The sequence below is a fragment of the Atractosteus spatula genome, chromosome 14, assembly GCF_055471065.1.
Source record: "Atractosteus spatula isolate fAtrSpa1 chromosome 14, fAtrSpa1.hap1, whole genome shotgun sequence".
Classification (NCBI taxonomy): Eukaryota; Metazoa; Chordata; class Actinopteri; order Semionotiformes; family Lepisosteidae; genus Atractosteus; species Atractosteus spatula.
This window is the reverse complement of record NC_142719.1, coordinates 470,752-487,230: the sequence shown is the minus strand read 5'-3', so window position 1 is coordinate 487,230 and position 16,479 is coordinate 470,752. Positions and strand designations below refer to the sequence as shown.

The window sequence follows — 16,479 nt, the reverse complement described above, 5'->3', positions numbered from 1 at the left end:
TTGTATGATCCTCTTGGCCATGTGACACCACAATCTGACTCAGCTCCCACCCTCTTGTCTCAGTCAGACCCCTCAGGTGCCCCAGAACCAGAAAGGCTGCAATGCTGGTTTGAACACGGTTCTCAGATCAGTAAGCCACCGAGAGCCGAGATCCCTCCAGCAGTGGTCTTGCTTGGATGAAGAACAGAGCCCAGCACACACACCGACTCTCTCACACACACAGCTGATAAAAAACACCAGGATCAGTCTTTAATGTGCTCGTTGTTTATTCGCCTCCAAGCTCTGGTTAAAAAACAACAAAACCTAGAAAACTGAACAGTTCCTTCATAAATTATCTAATTTTTCCAAAGCCTTTCACTGCACAGTGCCTTGTGTGGACACAACAGCTCTTTCCTCCTCAATTTTAAACACAATTATCCTTATATTAACTGATTCATTTTCTGTTTTTTTTCCTGCGGAAACTCTTGCGGTGAGTTTTAATGAGCATCAGCCAGTCCTTGAGGAGAGCGCTCAGGGTCGGGGGCACGGCGGGGCGCAGTGCCCGAGACCCCAGGCGCTGAGGGACAGCCTGGGGGAGGGGGATTCATTTCGCCTTGGCGGCCTTCTGAGCGGACTTGGTGACTTTGCCACCAGAGGAGGCCTTCTTCTCCACAGCCTTGATGACCCCGACGGCCACCGTCTGCCTCATGTCACGCACAGCGAAGCGACCTGCAACAGCAGAGGAGAGGGGTTACAGAGACTCCAGAGCGGAGAGAGGGGTTTGGAGCTGAAGGAGAACAGCAGACAGGCCCCCGGAGCCAAGGAACGGGCCGACTCACCAAGAGGAGGATACTCGGAGAAGCTCTCCACACACATGGGCTTCCCGGGGATCATGTCCACGATGGCGGCGTCCCCAGACTTCAGGGACTTGGGGTTGTCCTCCAGCTTCTTGCCGGAACGGCGGTCGATCTTCTCCTTGAGCTCGTTGAACTTGCAGGCGATGTGGGCGGTGTGGCAGTCCAGCACGGGGGCGTAGCCAGCGTTGATCTGGCCAGGGTGGTTCAGGATGATGACCTGCGGAGGGGTTCAGCACAGCCTGTAAGCTATCCACTCCACACCCAGAGCACACTGGTAACACTGCCCCCTGCAGCAGCAGGGCAGAATCACTGCTGGGGCAGCCTGCGAGAACTCGACTGGACCCCTGCATTTACTTCAACGCTGCAGACCTCAATGGCCCACTTTACACACAGGACTGCAGGTGTATGGAACAAGAGCGCTCACCTGGGCGGTGAAGCTGCCGGCCTCCTGGGGGGGGTCGTTCTTGCTGTCTCCAGCCACGTTGCCACGGCGGATGTCCTTCACCGACACGTTCTTGACGTTGAAGCCCACGTTGTCGCCAGGAAGAGCCTCAGCCAGGGTCTCGTGGTGCATCTCCACGGACTTGACCTCAGTGGTCACGTTGGAGGGGGCAAAGGTCACCACCATGCCGGCCTTCAGCGTGCCAGTCTCCACACGGCCCACGGGCACTGTGCCGATACCTGCAAGATATAAGGCGAACCTCACTCACCGGCCACACAGCACTAACCCTGTCCGCTGGGGAAACCACTCAACTACCTGCGGCCCTGGACAGCGGCGTGGAGGCCCAGCTCTCTCCCCTGTGATCCGGATACTGGGAAGCAGCAGGGACACCTGTGACATCACTGCTGCTGCTCAGGGAGGGTCAGTGACCATCACGGGGACCCCCTGCCCCCTCAACCTCACCGCCCCCAAACTGGGCGACCCCTACCTCCGATCTTGTAGACGTCCTGCAGGGGCAGACGCAGGGGCTTGTCCGTGGGGCGGCTGGGGGGCAGGATGGAGTCCAGGGCCTCCAGCAGGGTGGTGCCGCTGGCGTTGCCCTCCTTGCGCTCGACCTTCCACCCCTTGAACCAGCTCATCTGCAGGCAGGGAGAGAGAGACAGAGGTCAGCTCCTGTGCCTGTGATCGGAGAGGGAGAGGAGACAGGTCTGCAGCAGGACCGCCTCACACACTGCTGAACAATTCTGTCAATAAAACTTTCATTTGTTTGACTCAATGAACAGAGTCATTTCTTAATTATACCTACACAGGATCTTTTTTGTCCTCTGCAGCTGATCGCTTTGTTTGAGATAAAGTTACCTCTAAACTAGCAGCCCAGTCAGAAGTGTTGCGCTTAATTATTCAAACCCCCAACACTGCTTCTCCATGTCCTTGCAGACAGAGACAGTGCACACTCTTGTCTCTAGGGGGCGCTTCAGGTGTCAGTCCACCCCCCATACCGCTTCTGACCAGAGCTGAGCTTCGCAATGTGACACTCTGGATCTTAGGCTGGACAGCTGGAGACTCGTTCACAGCTGCTGGCGTCATCGGATACGATCAGGCCGTCCGTCAGCTGCTCCCATGCCCAGAGACGGGCAGGGTGCCTTCTGTCTGCCTGCTGCCTGAGCTCCTCTCCTCACACAGAGGCAGGGGTCCTGCCAGCAGGCAGCCACGCAGCAGGGAGCCCAGCTCCTGCGCTGCTCCACTGCCATCGATACAGGACGACAGACTGCGATTTGAGCAGCGGGCTACAACAGGCCCAGGACTGCCCAGAGGAGGGGCATGTCTAGGCATCGACAGGGAGGGGCTGGGGCCCAGACTCACGTTGGTGCTGGGCTCCAGCATGTTGTCCCCGTGCCAGCCGGAGATGGGCACGAAGGCCACGGTGGCAGGGTTGTAGCCGATCTTCTTGATGTAGGCGCTGACTTCCTTGGTGATCTCCTCGAAGCGCTTCTGGCTGTAGGGGGGCTCGGTGGAGTCCATCTTGTTCACCCCGACGATGAGCTGCTTCACGCCCAGGGTGTAGGCCAGCAGGGCGTGCTCGCGGGTCTGCCCGTTCTTGGAGATACCAGCTTCGAACTCGCCCACACCACCGGCGACGATCAGCACAGCGCAGTCAGCCTGGGGAGGGACAGCGGGTTGATGAAACGGAGGAGAACGAAGATCTGGACTCACATCTACAACAAGGCTGGACTGTTGCAGCAGAAAGGATGAGCCCCAGCCACCCCGCCCTTACCTGCGAGGTGCCCGTGATCATGTTCTTGATGAAGTCTCTGTGCCCAGGGGCGTCGATGATGGTGACGTAGTACTTGCTGGTCTCGAACTTCCAGAGGGAGATGTCGATGGTGATGCCACGCTCACGCTCGGCCTTCAGCTTGTCCAGCACCCAGGCGTACTTGAAGGAGCCCTTGCCCATCTGCACACACAGGGGACAGCGGCTCAGACACTGGCCCCCCCACTCCAGACGACACGCGAACCCCCAGACTGGACAGCGACTCCCCCACCACCGGGGCGCAGACAGCAGCTCTTTACACACAGAGCCTTCGCTGGGATACTGCTGCTGGTCTGTGCTGCTCGGCTCACACAACCCGGGCCTGTCCGGCGGGCGGCAGTGCTGTGGACTCTGGGCTGTGCAGGTCGGCACCGAGCCCGGTGAGCCCAAACCACTGCCTCACAGGCCTGCAGTATAACAGGCAGCAGGAACCCAGCAGGAAGGAGGAAGGCTTATTAAGGTGCTGAATGAGTTGCAATAAGCTCACTGGCAGGACCTTAAGGCTGAATTCAGTCATTTCCCTGAACACTAGCACATCAAAGGAGGCACAGACATGCGCGATCTGATCTGCTCATGACACAGCTCAGAACCAGCTCTGCTGCACCAATCTCCCCCTGTCCCCAGAGAAAACATCCTGCAGACCAAAGGGTGTAAAAACCTAAAACCCCCGCAGGCCCCAACACAAAGAGCACAGCGCTCTGCTAAGCGGAGAGCTGCGAGCTCCGAGGCTCTCTGGATCACCCCAACTTTGGGAAGCACACCCCACAGGGACACTCTGGACTGGGCCGATACCCCAGGACAGCACTGCGGTGGGCGTCCGACTCGGCACCACCGAGCTGTCCTGGTGGAAGCCCCCCACCCGCCAATAACAATCTGTGCCGGTGAATAATGTTATTAAAGCTTATACCTGCCCTTAAAACCGAGGACATGCTTGTTCGACCTGACCGGATCACTTGTCTAACCGTGACCCCTCAGGGAAGACTGCACCAGTATCGCACACTAGCGGTGCGGGAGAGGACGCGGCTCTCTAGAGCAGAGAGTAAAACAATAACACAGCGAGCCCTGCGCTGCGCCCCTCCCGCCGCCAGGGGGCGCTCCTGCCGGCCGCCACCCTCCCCCCGCGGCGGGGCGCCGCTCCCTCACCTCGGCCGCCTCCTTCTCGAACTTCTCGATGGTTCTCTTGTCGATGCCGCCGCACTTGTAGATGAGGTGGCCGGTGGTGGTGGACTTGCCGGAGTCCACATGGCCGATGACCACGATGTTGATGTGGGTCTTTTCCTTTCCCATGGCGAGCCGGGTTGTCCGTGTACTGCCCACGCGTGAAAGGAGAGAGATGAACAAGCGCTGCAAAGTCCACGCCGCCACCCCCCCCCGTGTCAGCTGCCCTCCCGGGCCGGAAACCGAGCCGTGCTCTGGCACCGCCGCCCACTGACCCCCGCTTCCACGCGAGACACCCCCTGCCGCGAGCCGAACCGGGCTCGGCCGGCGCTGACTCAGCGGTACACGCCCGCAGCACGACGGCCCCCGAACCGGGCTCGGTCCCCAGCTGTCTCTCTAAGCCGAGTTACAGGGAGAACAGAAACAAAGGGGACCTGCCCTCCAACCGTGGCTCGGAGCCGAGCGTGCGGGCCTCTGGACCCGACCTCAGGCTCGGCCCGCTCCTAAGGGAAAGAGGGGTTCGGGTCCAGGCTGAGACCGGAATCTGGTTCAGGAGGCGGGTCTCATCCCCGCACCAGCCCCCACGGAGCCCTTCCGAGCGGCAATCGGGCACTTTTAACCCTTTCCGCCCGCCCTCGGCAGCAGCAGCGCGTAGGCCCGGCCGCCAGGAGCTGTGAAGCGCCAGCGAGGCCGAGCGGGGCGGGACTGCAGGCGGCTTCACCGCACAACATGGCCGCTCCCGGCACTGAGCGCACAAAGCGCAACCTAGCTCATGGCGCACCAGCAGGGCTCCAAAAGCGCCAAGATCATAACAACGGGCGCTTTTTAAGCCGAGTAACAGCCCTCTGCAGCTGGAAAATCACCCATACAAACCTGAAGTCTGCGGTGGTGCGCTGAATCGCAGCTGACCTGGATCAAAGCCGGAGAAAAAAGGACCGAATCCAGTCCCGCACCGCGTTTTTATAGCGGCCCGGCGGGGGGCGCGGCCACATGCCAGCGAGCGCACGGGGAGAGGCGATTGGTTGGGCTGGCTAGAGGCAGCGCTGCGATTGGCGGGACGGTGCCTGACGTCACCCCGGCGCAGGAATGCCAGACGCGTGTGGGCAGGGAGAAGCCCAGCCCTGCGCCAGGCCTGGCCGGCCAGACAGAGCCCCAGCCCAGCTCAGGCTGGGAAAGAAGAGAGCCACCCGAGAACTGATGGGTCAAGACAAGACCTTTATTTAGTTTACAGCAGCTTCTTCCAATCCAATAGTTAATGTGGCCTTAAATCTTACTCGTGCAGCTTTAAAACAAAACAACTGAAAAGAATCTTCAAAACCACCAAATTCCCAGAGCCACACTAATCACAATTTAGGGGACATCTTTTACTTCTTTTTCCTGCGGAAACTCTTGCGGTGAGTTTTAATGAGCATCAGCCAGTCCTTGAGGAGAGCGCTCAGGGTCGGGGGCACGGCGGGGCGCAGTGCCCGAGACCCCAGGCGCTGAGGGACAGCCTGGGGGAGGGGGATTCATTTCGCCTTGGTGGCCTTCTGAGCGGACTTGGTGACTTTGCCACCAGAGGAGGCCTTCTTCTCCACAGCCTTGATGACCCCGACGGCCACCGTCTGCCTCATGTCACGCACAGCGAAGCGACCTGCAACAGCAGAGGAGAGGGGTTACAGAGACTCCAGAGCGGAGAGAGGGGTTTGGAGCTGAAGGAGAACAGCAGACAGGCCCCCGGAGCCAAGGAACGGGCCGACTCACCAAGAGGAGGATACTCGGAGAAGCTCTCCACACACATGGGCTTCCCGGGGATCATGTCCACGATGGCGGCGTCCCCAGACTTCAGGGACTTGGGGTTGTCCTCCAGCTTCTTGCCGGAACGGCGGTCGATCTTCTCCTTGAGCTCGTTGAACTTGCAGGCGATGTGGGCGGTGTGGCAGTCCAGCACAGGGGCGTAGCCAGCGTTGATCTGGCCAGGGTGGTTCAGGATGATGACCTGCGGAGGGGTTCAGCACAGCCTGTAAGCTATCCACTCCACACCCAGAGCACACTGGTAACACTGCCCCCTGCAGCAGCAGGGCAGAATCACTGCTGGGGCAGCCTGCGAGAACTCGACTGGACCCCTGCATTTACTTCAACGCTGCAGACCTCAATGGCCCACTTTACACACAGGACTGCAGGTGTATGGAACAAGAGCGCTCACCTGGGCGGTGAAGCTGCCGGCCTCCTGGGGGGGGTCGTTCTTGCTGTCTCCAGCCACGTTGCCACGGCGGATGTCCTTCACCGACACGTTCTTGACGTTGAAGCCCACGTTGTCGCCAGGAAGAGCCTCAGCCAGGGTCTCGTGGTGCATCTCCACGGACTTGACCTCAGTGGTCACGTTGGAGGGGGCAAAGGTCACCACCATGCCGGCCTTCAGCGTGCCAGTCTCCACACGGCCCACGGGCACGGTGCCGATACCTGCAAGAACACAACAGGACGGTGAACGACATTGGCCACCACCGTCGCAGGCCTGACCACACCCTCCACTGTCTGCAGCAAGACAGCCCAAGCTGACCGGCTGCCGACTCCTTAAACCTGAGCAGAGTCACTCAGCAACTCCATTACCTCCAGCTCAGCCCCACATCTCACCCCGTTTTCCCTCTGGATAGCACCAGCATGCTACAGATCAACACTAGCCAACCTAACTGACCACATGGGCACAGATGACCCTCTGGGGTCCCAGGCCTACTGTTCAGATTAGGGTGGGGGTGAAGACAAAGACAGGGCCTGCAGAACCTTTAAACCCAGCTCTGCTGCGACTCCTACCTCCGATCTTGTAGACGTCCTGCAGGGGCAGACGCAGGGGCTTGTCCGTGGGGCGGCTGGGGGGCAGGATGGAGTCCAGGGCCTCCAGCAGGGTGGTGCCGCTGGCGTTGCCCTCCTTGCGCTCGACCTTCCACCCCTTGAACCAGGGCATCTGCAGAGGAAGAGCACAGGGTCACACACCTGAAGACCCCTCTGACCGGACAGGAAGGTAATCAGCTGCCCAGCTCGGACCCAGACTCACGTTGGTGCTGGGCTCCAGCATGTTGTCCCCGTGCCAGCCGGAGATGGGCACGAAGGCCACGGTGGCAGGGTTGTAGCCGATCTTCTTGATGTAGGCGCTGACTTCCTTGGTGATCTCCTCGAAGCGCTTCTGGCTGTAGGGGGGCTCGGTGGAGTCCATCTTGTTCACCCCGACGATGAGCTGCTTCACGCCCAGGGTGAAGGCCAGCAGGGCGTGCTCGCGGGTCTGCCCGTTCTTGGAGATACCAGCTTCGAACTCGCCCACACCACCGGCGACGATCAGCACAGCGCAGTCAGCCTGGGGAGGGACAGCGGGTTGATGAAACGGAGGAGAACGAAGATCTGGACTCACATCTACAACAAGGCTGGACTGTTGCAGCAGAAAGGATGAGCCCCAGCCACCCCGCCCTTACCTGCGAGGTGCCCGTGATCATGTTCTTGATGAAGTCTCTGTGCCCAGGGGCGTCAATGATGGTGACGTAGTACTTGCTGGTCTCGAACTTCCAGAGGGAGATGTCGATGGTGATGCCACGCTCACGCTCGGCCTTCAGCTTGTCCAGCACCCAGGCGTACTTGAAGGAGCCCTTGCCCATCTGCACACACAGGGGACAGCGGCTCAGACACTGACCAGCCTGGGCGGCACAGCTCAGAGCCACCCAGAAGTGCAACTTTAACTTGCATCCCTGCGGCGGCCTCATCCTTAAACAGCACAAAACACTACAGCACTGCTGGCGAGTCTTGCTCCTATTGCTCCATGGTACAGTCTAATACAATGACACCCCCCCCCCCCACCAAACTGGGGATCCAAGTCTACTTGAACTGCAGTATGCCCAAAATTCAGCAGCTAGAATCCTGACCAGGTCTATTGCAAGTGGACTTAATCCTCATTCTGATTTATAAGGCTCTACATGGCCTGGCACCTCAACACCTGTGAACTATTAAACCGCCCTACTCCCCACCTCGCAACCTTCGCTCTGCTAATTCTGCTCTCTTGTCTGCCCCACAAGCCCCATCTACACTCTAGGGGTGATGGGCCTTCTCCTGCTGCGCCCCCAAGCTCTAGAACTCTGCCCAAGGATATGCGAGTCACCTTCTCTAAACCCCTTCAAATCCAGACTTCTTTAGAAGAACCTTTACTTAACTGGTTCCGTTCTTTACCTTTCTGCTCCTACTGTACTTTGTATCACCATCCAGACTCTTCTGTATATTGTAATTGCGTATTCTTTATATTTATTGTCGTCATTCTGACAAGCACTTTGAGGAGCCACCTTTAAAGGCACTATACAAAATAGTTTTCTACAGCAGGGTGATCCCACATCACACAGGAGTCCTCAACCTGGCTCAGGCCTGCAGAACGTGGAACAAACCTAAACCCGTTCCTTTGCAGGCCATACACGACTACATCAGCCACATGAGGCTCAAAACCCCATTAAAGACCCGCAGGCTCCACAGGCCTGAGCTCAGCGCCACCGGAACCACCAGGCTCGGACACGTGCCTCTGCGAAAAGGCTGAACTTCCGGTGGGGGGGGAACCCCGACGCGCCTGCGCGAAGAGCACGCGGGGTCGCGCACGCCCCTCCCCCACGCCCGGCGGGCACGCGGCCCAGCTCAGCTTCCGCCATCTTTGAACCGCGAGTCCGCCGCGAGCCACGGCTGCGCCCGGCCCGGTTCACCGGCGGGCCCGTCCGGGACGGGGACTCACCTCGGCCGCCTCCTTCTCGAACTTCTCGATGGTTCTCTTGTCGATGCCGCCGCACTTGTAGATGAGGTGGCCGGTGGTGGTGGACTTGCCGGAGTCCACATGGCCGATGACCACGATGTTGATGTGGGTCTTTTCCTTTCCCATGGCGAGTGCTTTGTTTCTGGAACGGTTACCGAGACGTTAGCACGCCGCTCAGGACACGCCAGCGCGGCGCTCCTCGCCCACACGCTTCCCAGCCCCCGGGACACGGCGCACCCGGGAGCGGACGGGCCGCCGGGCCGAGCGCCGAGCCGAGCCGAGAGCTGGGCCGACGCGTGTCCCGCCGGGGCCGGCCCCAGGTCCAGGGGCGCCGGCTCGGCTCGGCCCGGCCCGGACAGCTGCTGGAGGAGACCGGGAGACCGGCAGCGCCTTTGTTCTCCCAGCGGCCCGGCCGCTCCCGGACAGAGCGGCTGCCCAGACCCCCAGTCTCCCCGAATCCCCCCGCACCCCCACATCTACACCCCTCAGAAGCAGAGCCACCCCTTCCTCGAGCAGCGGGAAAGTTGAGCCGAAGTTGAGAAAGTTGAGCAGGAGTCGGAGCTGAACCACTCACCGGAGAGTCCGCTGCCTGCTGCCTGCTGCTGCTGCTGCCCCGTGGCCAGGTGACGGTGAGAGAAGGACTCGGCGCTCCCGGCGCCCGCTTTTATACCGGGGGACCCCCGCGCGCTCCCCCCGCTTCCTCTCGCTCACAAAAACGCGCAGAAAGGAGGAAAATTCCCCGCCCGCCCCCTGACGTCATCAGCCCGCCGCCGGCCGGGGGGGCAGGGCGCTCGGGCTGCGGGACCGGGAACCAGCGGCTCCGTACAGTCCCACTGGGAATCAGGCCGACACACTTTTATATAGCGCCTTTAAGAGTAGCATTTCTAAACGCTGTACTGTGTGTGTAAAACCGGTCTTGAGCGCGGCCAAGTGTAAAGTAAGAAACTATAAGGAAGTTGGTCAGAAGTTGGGAATCGCAGCAGAGACTAATTGGTGAGAAGCCTTCGTGAGCAGGCGGATTATGGGTCTAGATTTAAATGCGCTCAGGACAGGTGACTCTGATGTCCTTGAGGACAGAATCCCGGGTCTTTGGGACGCAGCTAGAGAAGGCCTGTCACCCCCAGAGTTTGGGGGGGCACAGAGGAGAGGGGAGTCGGTACAGCTCGCGTGTGCGGCCTGGGATCCATAACGTGCTTATCGGTCAAACACTTAACTTAACACTAACATAATAAGTTAGAGGAAGGCGTGTGTCACTGGTGTGTTCCTACAGCACTGAACAACAACCTCCAAATTAAAAAAGCAATAAAGTGTTTGAGACTAAAGAAGAAGATCTGCTTGTGCCGACTCTTATTGGAAAACCGTTTGAGGCTGCCTTATATTCACAAATCATTAGCTCGCCCTGGCATTGACAAGCCCAGGATGGGAGACAGCTCCGTTTAATTATTGATGAGCCTTGATTGAGCCTGGAGCTGCTGTGTGACTGAGCTGCGCACTGGTGAGCCAGGAAAGGCTGATGCACAGCATGAGGGGGCGAGTGGCTGTGGGTTCGAGGGACAGTGCTGGGGTCAGCGGGCCTGTGAACTGGCCTGTGCTGGGACTGCGACTGTCCTTCTCCTCTCCTCCATAACCACCCCAGACCTGTCTTTCGAAGGGCCTGTGTCACATCTTCACAGTGGATTGCTTTACGAACTTGTCTGTGGCTCTTGTCTCCTGTCCTTCGCTGTGCTGTAAAGTGCTTTGAGAAGCTGCTGTGTGAGATAAGTTGTTATTCTGCTTCCTCTCGCTCTGCCCCAGAGGATTCAGGTCAGCCGATGACCAGCAGGAACTGGCCCGGCCCGTCCGGCCTGCTGGACTCTGGGCAGGACAGACCTGTGTGCTCTGCTGCCTGCGGGGGGCTGGGGGGGCGCTGGGGGCACCAGACCTGTTCAGTCTCAGTGCAGGCTGGACACTGAGACTCCAGTCATACCCCCCTGAGTGGGCCCTGCTGAGCTCTGGTCACTGCTGACCACTGGCCCTGCTGAGGTCTGGTCACTGCTGACCACTGCACATTGCTGACCACTGGGCTCTCTCAGAGGTGGCAGGGAGAATTGGAAACAAAAACAAAAGGGCAGCTGTGGAGTGGGACGTGAGGCCGGGTGCAGCTGAGTGCCCCTGCAGGGTCTCGCACCTCCTCATTCTCTGGGGGTCCAGAGTCGTCAGCGGCGCTACAGTGCCGGGACCCTCCCTCTGTGTTGTCAAAGACGCCCTGCTGTGTTCACGCCTGCAGATCTCGCTGAGCCTGACGGCCCGGGGGGAGCCTTCCTCGGAGACACGCTGCTCAGCCGGCCCTGCCCAGAACCCGATCGGTCCTAGTTCTTATCGTTCTTGAGATCGTGGAACTCCACGGTTAGCCGCTGAGGCTGCTGGAATCAGGGTCTGCGTTTCTCACCACACAGGGAGGAGGCAGGGCTGTGGTTCTGTCTGTATCGGGCCCGGTTCTGCTGAGCCTTGCTCAGAGGCGGCTGAGACAGAACCTGTGCACAGAGTCCAGACAGGAACGGAAAGAGCCACCAGACCCCCTGTATAAAGACTAGGAGAGCACTGATCTCCTCTAAACCTGAAAATACTCAACGGGTGAACTAAGAAAAGATTGTTTGGAGATAGAGATAGATAGATACTTTATTGATCCCGTGAGGGAAATTGCAGTGCAACAGCAGCTTAACACACACAACACAGCCACAGTGTAACGAATTATATAATAATAGTACAATACATACAATATAATACAAGAGTTACTCACAGTCCGGACACACAAGAACAAACTAGAACAGAACAGTACACAGAAAATCGTATCACACATATGAATATAAATATAGATGTAGCTATAGATATAAATATAAATGTATTGCACAGGTCCCTGGCATATATTGCACAAAAAGTGGTTGTAAACGGGAAAAAGAAAAAGAAAGAGAACAGATGTAGCAGTAGATGTGTAGATGTGTTTAGTCCAGAAACAGGTCACTGTCGATGTTGCCTCTGCCAAGACGCAAGGTGGATGCGTTGTACAGTCTTATGGCAGACGGCAAGACACTAAAATCTTCTTAGTGTTGTTGTTTTAGACACTTTACCAGGTAATTTTCTGTGTTTAATCTTGATTAGTCAGAGTTGGATTGAGCTCTGACTGAGCAATGTGCTGCATGTTGTTTTGTATCATTGCATTGCTGTTATTGCAGATGTTGCTGTAGTGCATTACTGTCGTGTGTTAAATGGAACAGGTAGAGGTTTATTCCAGGCTGAAAGGAAGAGAGAGGAGACATGGTTTCAGCTGTGGAGCTTCTGCAGGAGCTCCTCGAGTACAAGACAAATGATAACGACACATAAAGGTGAATTCAATGCAATGCAATCTGTCTGCCCCCCGTCCTCACCACTCTCCCCTCTGGGCTCCTGCTGGGCAGAGCAGTGCGAGATGAACTGGCATCCTGACTCCCTGGGTGGCGGCGTTAACACACACAGAGCCGAGATCCCCTCTCTGTCCCAGATGGGCCATCAACCCCCTGCCCTCACCCCTCTCTCTGCACCTCTTTCTCATTCGAAACGGGCTGTGTGGGCAGACTGCAGACAACAATAAGTGAGAAAACGACTCTAAATACAAAGCCGTTTCCCTCTTAATGCAATTCAACAAGCTTTATGGGCAGGACTGAAAAGTTAAAGTGTTGCCAAAGTGCATACAAATAACACAACACTTACAGACATTTACAGTACAAACATATCATTGGACGTTTAGAGACAGCCCAGGGTGTGATCTCCTGTCCCAGCCTGAGGAACAGTGAGCCTGTCTCTCAATAATGTAAATATTCTATGATGTGTTTGTATTGTAATTGTCTGTAGATGTTGTGTTAATTGTATCTGCTTTGGCCACACTGTAATTTACCACTTAGGCCAATATAGCTGTTTGAATTTGACAGGGTCACTGTTCCTCGGGCTGGGACGGAAGATCACAAACGGGGCTGCAGCTCTGTTGAGTGTCCTCCCCCAGTAGGACTGGAAGCTGTTCTGATTATGGCGGATGAGCTGTGTCCGTGAGACCAGACCTGCCACATAGGAGTGCTGAAATGTTTGTCCTATTCAGACCCGTCTGACACAGTCTCTCACTTCTGTCTGAACCGGGTCCTTGATGTTCCCACTCCTGTCTGCCTTTATCAAGTATTTCCTCTGGGGCGATTGTATTATTCCCCGACTCCTCTGTGTCCTGCATGTGCTCTTGCAGTACGACTCCAGCTGTGGCTTGTGCGAGTTTGCAGTGTGGTTGCTGATTTGCTAGAGAGCCTTGATCTGATCTCTGGAGATAAATACATGATTTTAAAAGGGAAAGACTTCTACAAATCTGCTAAAAACATTAGAAAACCTTCTGGGGGTGCAGTGAGCCTATAAAATAATAATAAAATAATAATAATAATAATAATATTAATAATGTGTGATCTCCTGTCCCAGCCTGAGGAACAGACAATGGTCATGTTTAATAAAAATCACAAGGGCCACATGGTGGAACAGTGGCCACCACTGCTGCCTCACAGGGGCCCTGGGTTCAGTTCCAAAGATGGGGTGCTGTCTGTGTGGGTGTCTCCTGTGATGGACTGGCCCTGGTGTGTGTGTGTGTGTGTCTGTGTCCTGTGATGGACTGGCCCTGGTGTGAGTGTGTGTGGGTGTCTCCTGTGATGGACTGGCCCTGGTGTGAGTGTGTGTGGGTGTCTCCTGTGATGGACTGGCCCTGGTGTGTGTGTGTGTGTCCTGTGATGGACTGGCCCTGGTGTGTGTGTGTGTGTGTGTCCTGTGATGGGCTGGCCCTGGCGTGTGTGTCGTGTGATGGACTGGCCCTGGTGTGTGTGTCTGTGTCCTGTGATGGGCTGGCCCTGGTGTGTGTGTGTGTGTGTGTCCTGTGATGGGCTGGCCCTGGTGTGAGTGTGCTTGTGTCCTGTGATGGACTGGCCCTGGTGTGAGTGTGTGTGTGTGTTCTGTGATGGGCTGGCCCTGGTGTGAGTGTGTGTGTGTCCTGTGATGGGCTGGCCCTGGTGTGAGTGTGCTTGTGTCCTGTGATGGACTGGCCCTGGTGTGAGTGTGTGTGTGTCCTGTGATGGGCTGGCCCTGGTGTGAGTGTGTGTGTGTGTCTCCTGTGATGGACTGGCCCTGGACTACATGGGGAGCCCGCCCGCTAGTCAGGACGTCCCGAAGGGCGGATAGAGACAGACAGGCCCCCAGGCACCCTGACAGCACAGTCACAGAGCGGGGCGCTACGCCATGTTTTGGGGTGTCTGACAGTAATGCTCAAGGCCAGAAGAGGCTGCAGGCTCTGGCCTGCTTGTTTGGCGCTCCTCAGCTTGCCTGATCCCGGATCCAGCCTTGCGCTGCTTCTTTGTCGAGTGGTGACTTCCACGTGCTCGGGTGTGTCACGCAGAAAAAAAAAGTTTCTTTGCGTGTGTTGCCATGGCTACCAAACATGCGCGCACCCAGGCCCCGCGCTCCGGAGCCGGGTAGCGCGCATCGAGCACGGCGCCAGGCGAGCCGAGAACAGAACTCGCTCTTCACCCTTAGACTCGGCAAAGGCGATGTTTTACCCCAGATCACTCACGATATCCACGAACACAGCTGGGATTAACCGTCACTTTATTCACGTGTTTTTTTAGTTTTTATTTAAACATCAGAAATACAAAAAAGGAGGCAAAATATTAAAACAGATACAGAAATAGACACTACACAGCCAGAGCAATTCACAATTATAAAAGCTGAAAATTAACCTTTCTACATATTTCCGTTGTACGTCTTGCCTTTGGATTGTTTAAATGTCTAACAGATGCTCACTGACGCGCTGCGTGACCGGAGGCGGAGGCGCGCTCTGTGCTGCTGTTTCTGAAGTCACGTCAGCGCCTGAGTCATCGCAGCGACACGTCACGCCAATCACCCTCCCAGAAAGAAGAGAAACATATTTGTGCATGTACGTGTCATTTCACACAACTTCAGTTCACACATCTGCAACGTCACGACACGCCCGTCTCACCTGGGACCCGGGGCTGCGTGTCTCCACCCCGCGGACAGCCGGCCGAGCCGAGCGCGGTGCGGGCCGCTGGCCTGAGGAGCCGCACCGTCCAGTTTTCAACAGCAAAGAGGTGTACGGTGCGCAGCGCCTGTAACAGCCCACGCGAGCTGTGGCACCTCCGCGCACGGCCAGACTCACTGCACGCGTGTTTTAACCCCAGACACGGACACGCCGGAGCACGCGGCGTGCTGGTTTCACGGGTGTGGGTCGGGCCGGCTGTCCTGCCCGGGGAGTGGAGCTGCGCGCCCGCGTGGCTCCTGGATCCACGGGCCGCACACGCGAGACACAAGCGTGACGCAGCACGAAAAAGCACGAGGGCTGACAACACTGAGCATGCGCAGCAATTAACTCACAACTGGCTGCGACATTTTAAGGCACGGACGAAGTGAAACTACGAAATTCACATTATAATTATTATTATTAGTAGTATTAGCAGGTCGTCGGACCCCTACAGCACTGAGTTTTTTAGATTTGCTAAATAAACGAAACAAATGATCATTAACTGTACCCCCACGTGACACCAATGAACCGGCATGTATGACGTCAGGCAGCAGTCGAGCGGAGCCAACATCCGGGACCTGCGCCCGGACAGTGCGGCGAGCGCCATCTGTCGTCCAGGGCGAAAAGCGCCGAGCAGCTTCCGACTGGTCTTCATCTCACCGTGCAAATTTCTTTTCACTGTAACGACCCAGGGCAGGGGTTTAACACAACAACAACTCCGTTTTCAAATACTGGGAGCTCGGGAGGACTCTGGAATCAGGGCGCTGTGTCTGTTGTCCCTTGTGAATGTGATTTATTGAGCGAGACTGTTCAGGCTCTGTCACTGGCAGCTCTGCGACTGCGTTGCTCCTCAGAGCTTGCTTGCCCCCAGCAGGTGCAGATGGAGTCTTGTCCACTTTTCTCGTGTCCGGCGCAAAGCCAGCAGGGTCTCAAGCCTGAGGGGTGGAGCAGCTCTGCCTGCAGTGACCTCAGACACGTCTCCCCTGGTATTCCCTGAATCCTGCTCCTCCAGCCTGGTCTTCCTGAGGAGCCCCAGAGAGCTGTGCAGCAGCAGGTACAGATGAGCGGTTCTTAAAAGTCAGGATATTTTGAGAAAACAATTTGTCAGAAACTAATAAATTCTGTCTGGGAACTGGCCTCAGCAGGAGCATGTCCCAGTGTGTCCCACTGTGTCCCAGTGTGCCCCAGTGCGGGTCTGTGTGTCCCAGTGTGCCCCAGTGTGTGTCTGTGTGCTCCAGTGTGGGTCTGTGTGCCCCAGTGTGTCCCAGTGTGCGTCTGTGTGCCTGAGGCTGCATCCTACAGCCTCTCCCGAAATTCCAGTTTTAGAGAGACCTGGACTGACAAACAGGTTTGCTGACACCAAAGAGTCTGAGCTGTAGAATAACACTGTACAGCACAGTCTGAGCTGTAGAG

At 57.0% G+C, this 16,479-nt stretch overlaps 2 protein-coding genes across 2 annotated transcripts; both read right to left on the bottom strand.

Moving 5' to 3' along the window:
• Positions 1–248: 248 nt before the first annotated feature.
• LOC148820327 (elongation factor 1-alpha, somatic form-like) lies at positions 249–5,228 on the bottom strand. The gene is made up of 8 exons (XM_088932892.1): positions 5,120–5,228; positions 4,232–4,397; positions 3,053–3,232; positions 2,641–2,937; positions 1,766–1,916; positions 1,261–1,517; positions 819–1,053; positions 249–708 (listed from the first exon to the last, which is right to left on the bottom strand). The coding sequence occupies exons 2-8, from the start codon at positions 4,373–4,375 to the stop codon at positions 584–586; spliced, it is 1,389 nt and encodes a 462-aa protein (XP_088789018.1). The 5' UTR covers positions 4,376–4,397; positions 5,120–5,228; the 3' UTR covers positions 249–583.
• A 213-nt stretch (positions 5,229–5,441) lies between these two features.
• LOC148820326 (elongation factor 1-alpha, somatic form-like) lies at positions 5,442–9,742 on the bottom strand. Its single transcript, XM_088932893.1, has 8 exons — positions 9,571–9,742; positions 8,979–9,138; positions 7,690–7,869; positions 7,278–7,574; positions 7,037–7,187; positions 6,432–6,688; positions 5,990–6,224; positions 5,442–5,879 (listed from the first exon to the last, which is right to left on the bottom strand). Exons 2-8 carry the CDS (start codon positions 9,120–9,122, stop codon positions 5,755–5,757), a joined length of 1,389 nt encoding a protein of 462 aa, XP_088789019.1. The 5' UTR covers positions 9,123–9,138; positions 9,571–9,742; the 3' UTR covers positions 5,442–5,754.
• Positions 9,743–16,479: the final 6,737 nt, after the last annotated feature.

What these genes read in the sequence shown, in the direction of transcription:
- LOC148820327 (XM_088932892.1), bottom strand. Translation starts at nt 4,375, where the DNA reads ATGGGAAAGGAAAAGACCCACATCAACATCGTGGTCATCGGCCATGTG. An exon ending in TGCTGGAGCCCAGCACCAAC is followed by an intron (nt 1,917 to 2,640) that starts GTGAGTCTGGGC and finishes CCCTGCCTGCAG; the next exon opens with ATGAGCTGGTTCAAGGGGTG. An exon ending in CCGGCAGCTTCACCGCCCAG is followed by an intron (nt 1,054 to 1,260) that starts GTGAGCGCTCTT and finishes ACCCCTCCGCAG; the next exon opens with GTCATCATCCTGAACCACCC.
- LOC148820326 (XM_088932893.1), bottom strand. Translation starts at nt 9,122, where the DNA reads ATGGGAAAGGAAAAGACCCACATCAACATCGTGGTCATCGGCCATGTG. An exon ending in TCGAGAAGGAGGCGGCCGAG is followed by an intron (nt 7,870 to 8,978) that starts GTGAGTCCCCGT and finishes CTGTGTGTGCAG; the next exon opens with ATGGGCAAGGGCTCCTTCAA. An exon ending in CCGGCAGCTTCACCGCCCAG is followed by an intron (nt 6,225 to 6,431) that starts GTGAGCGCTCTT and finishes ACCCCTCCGCAG; the next exon opens with GTCATCATCCTGAACCACCC.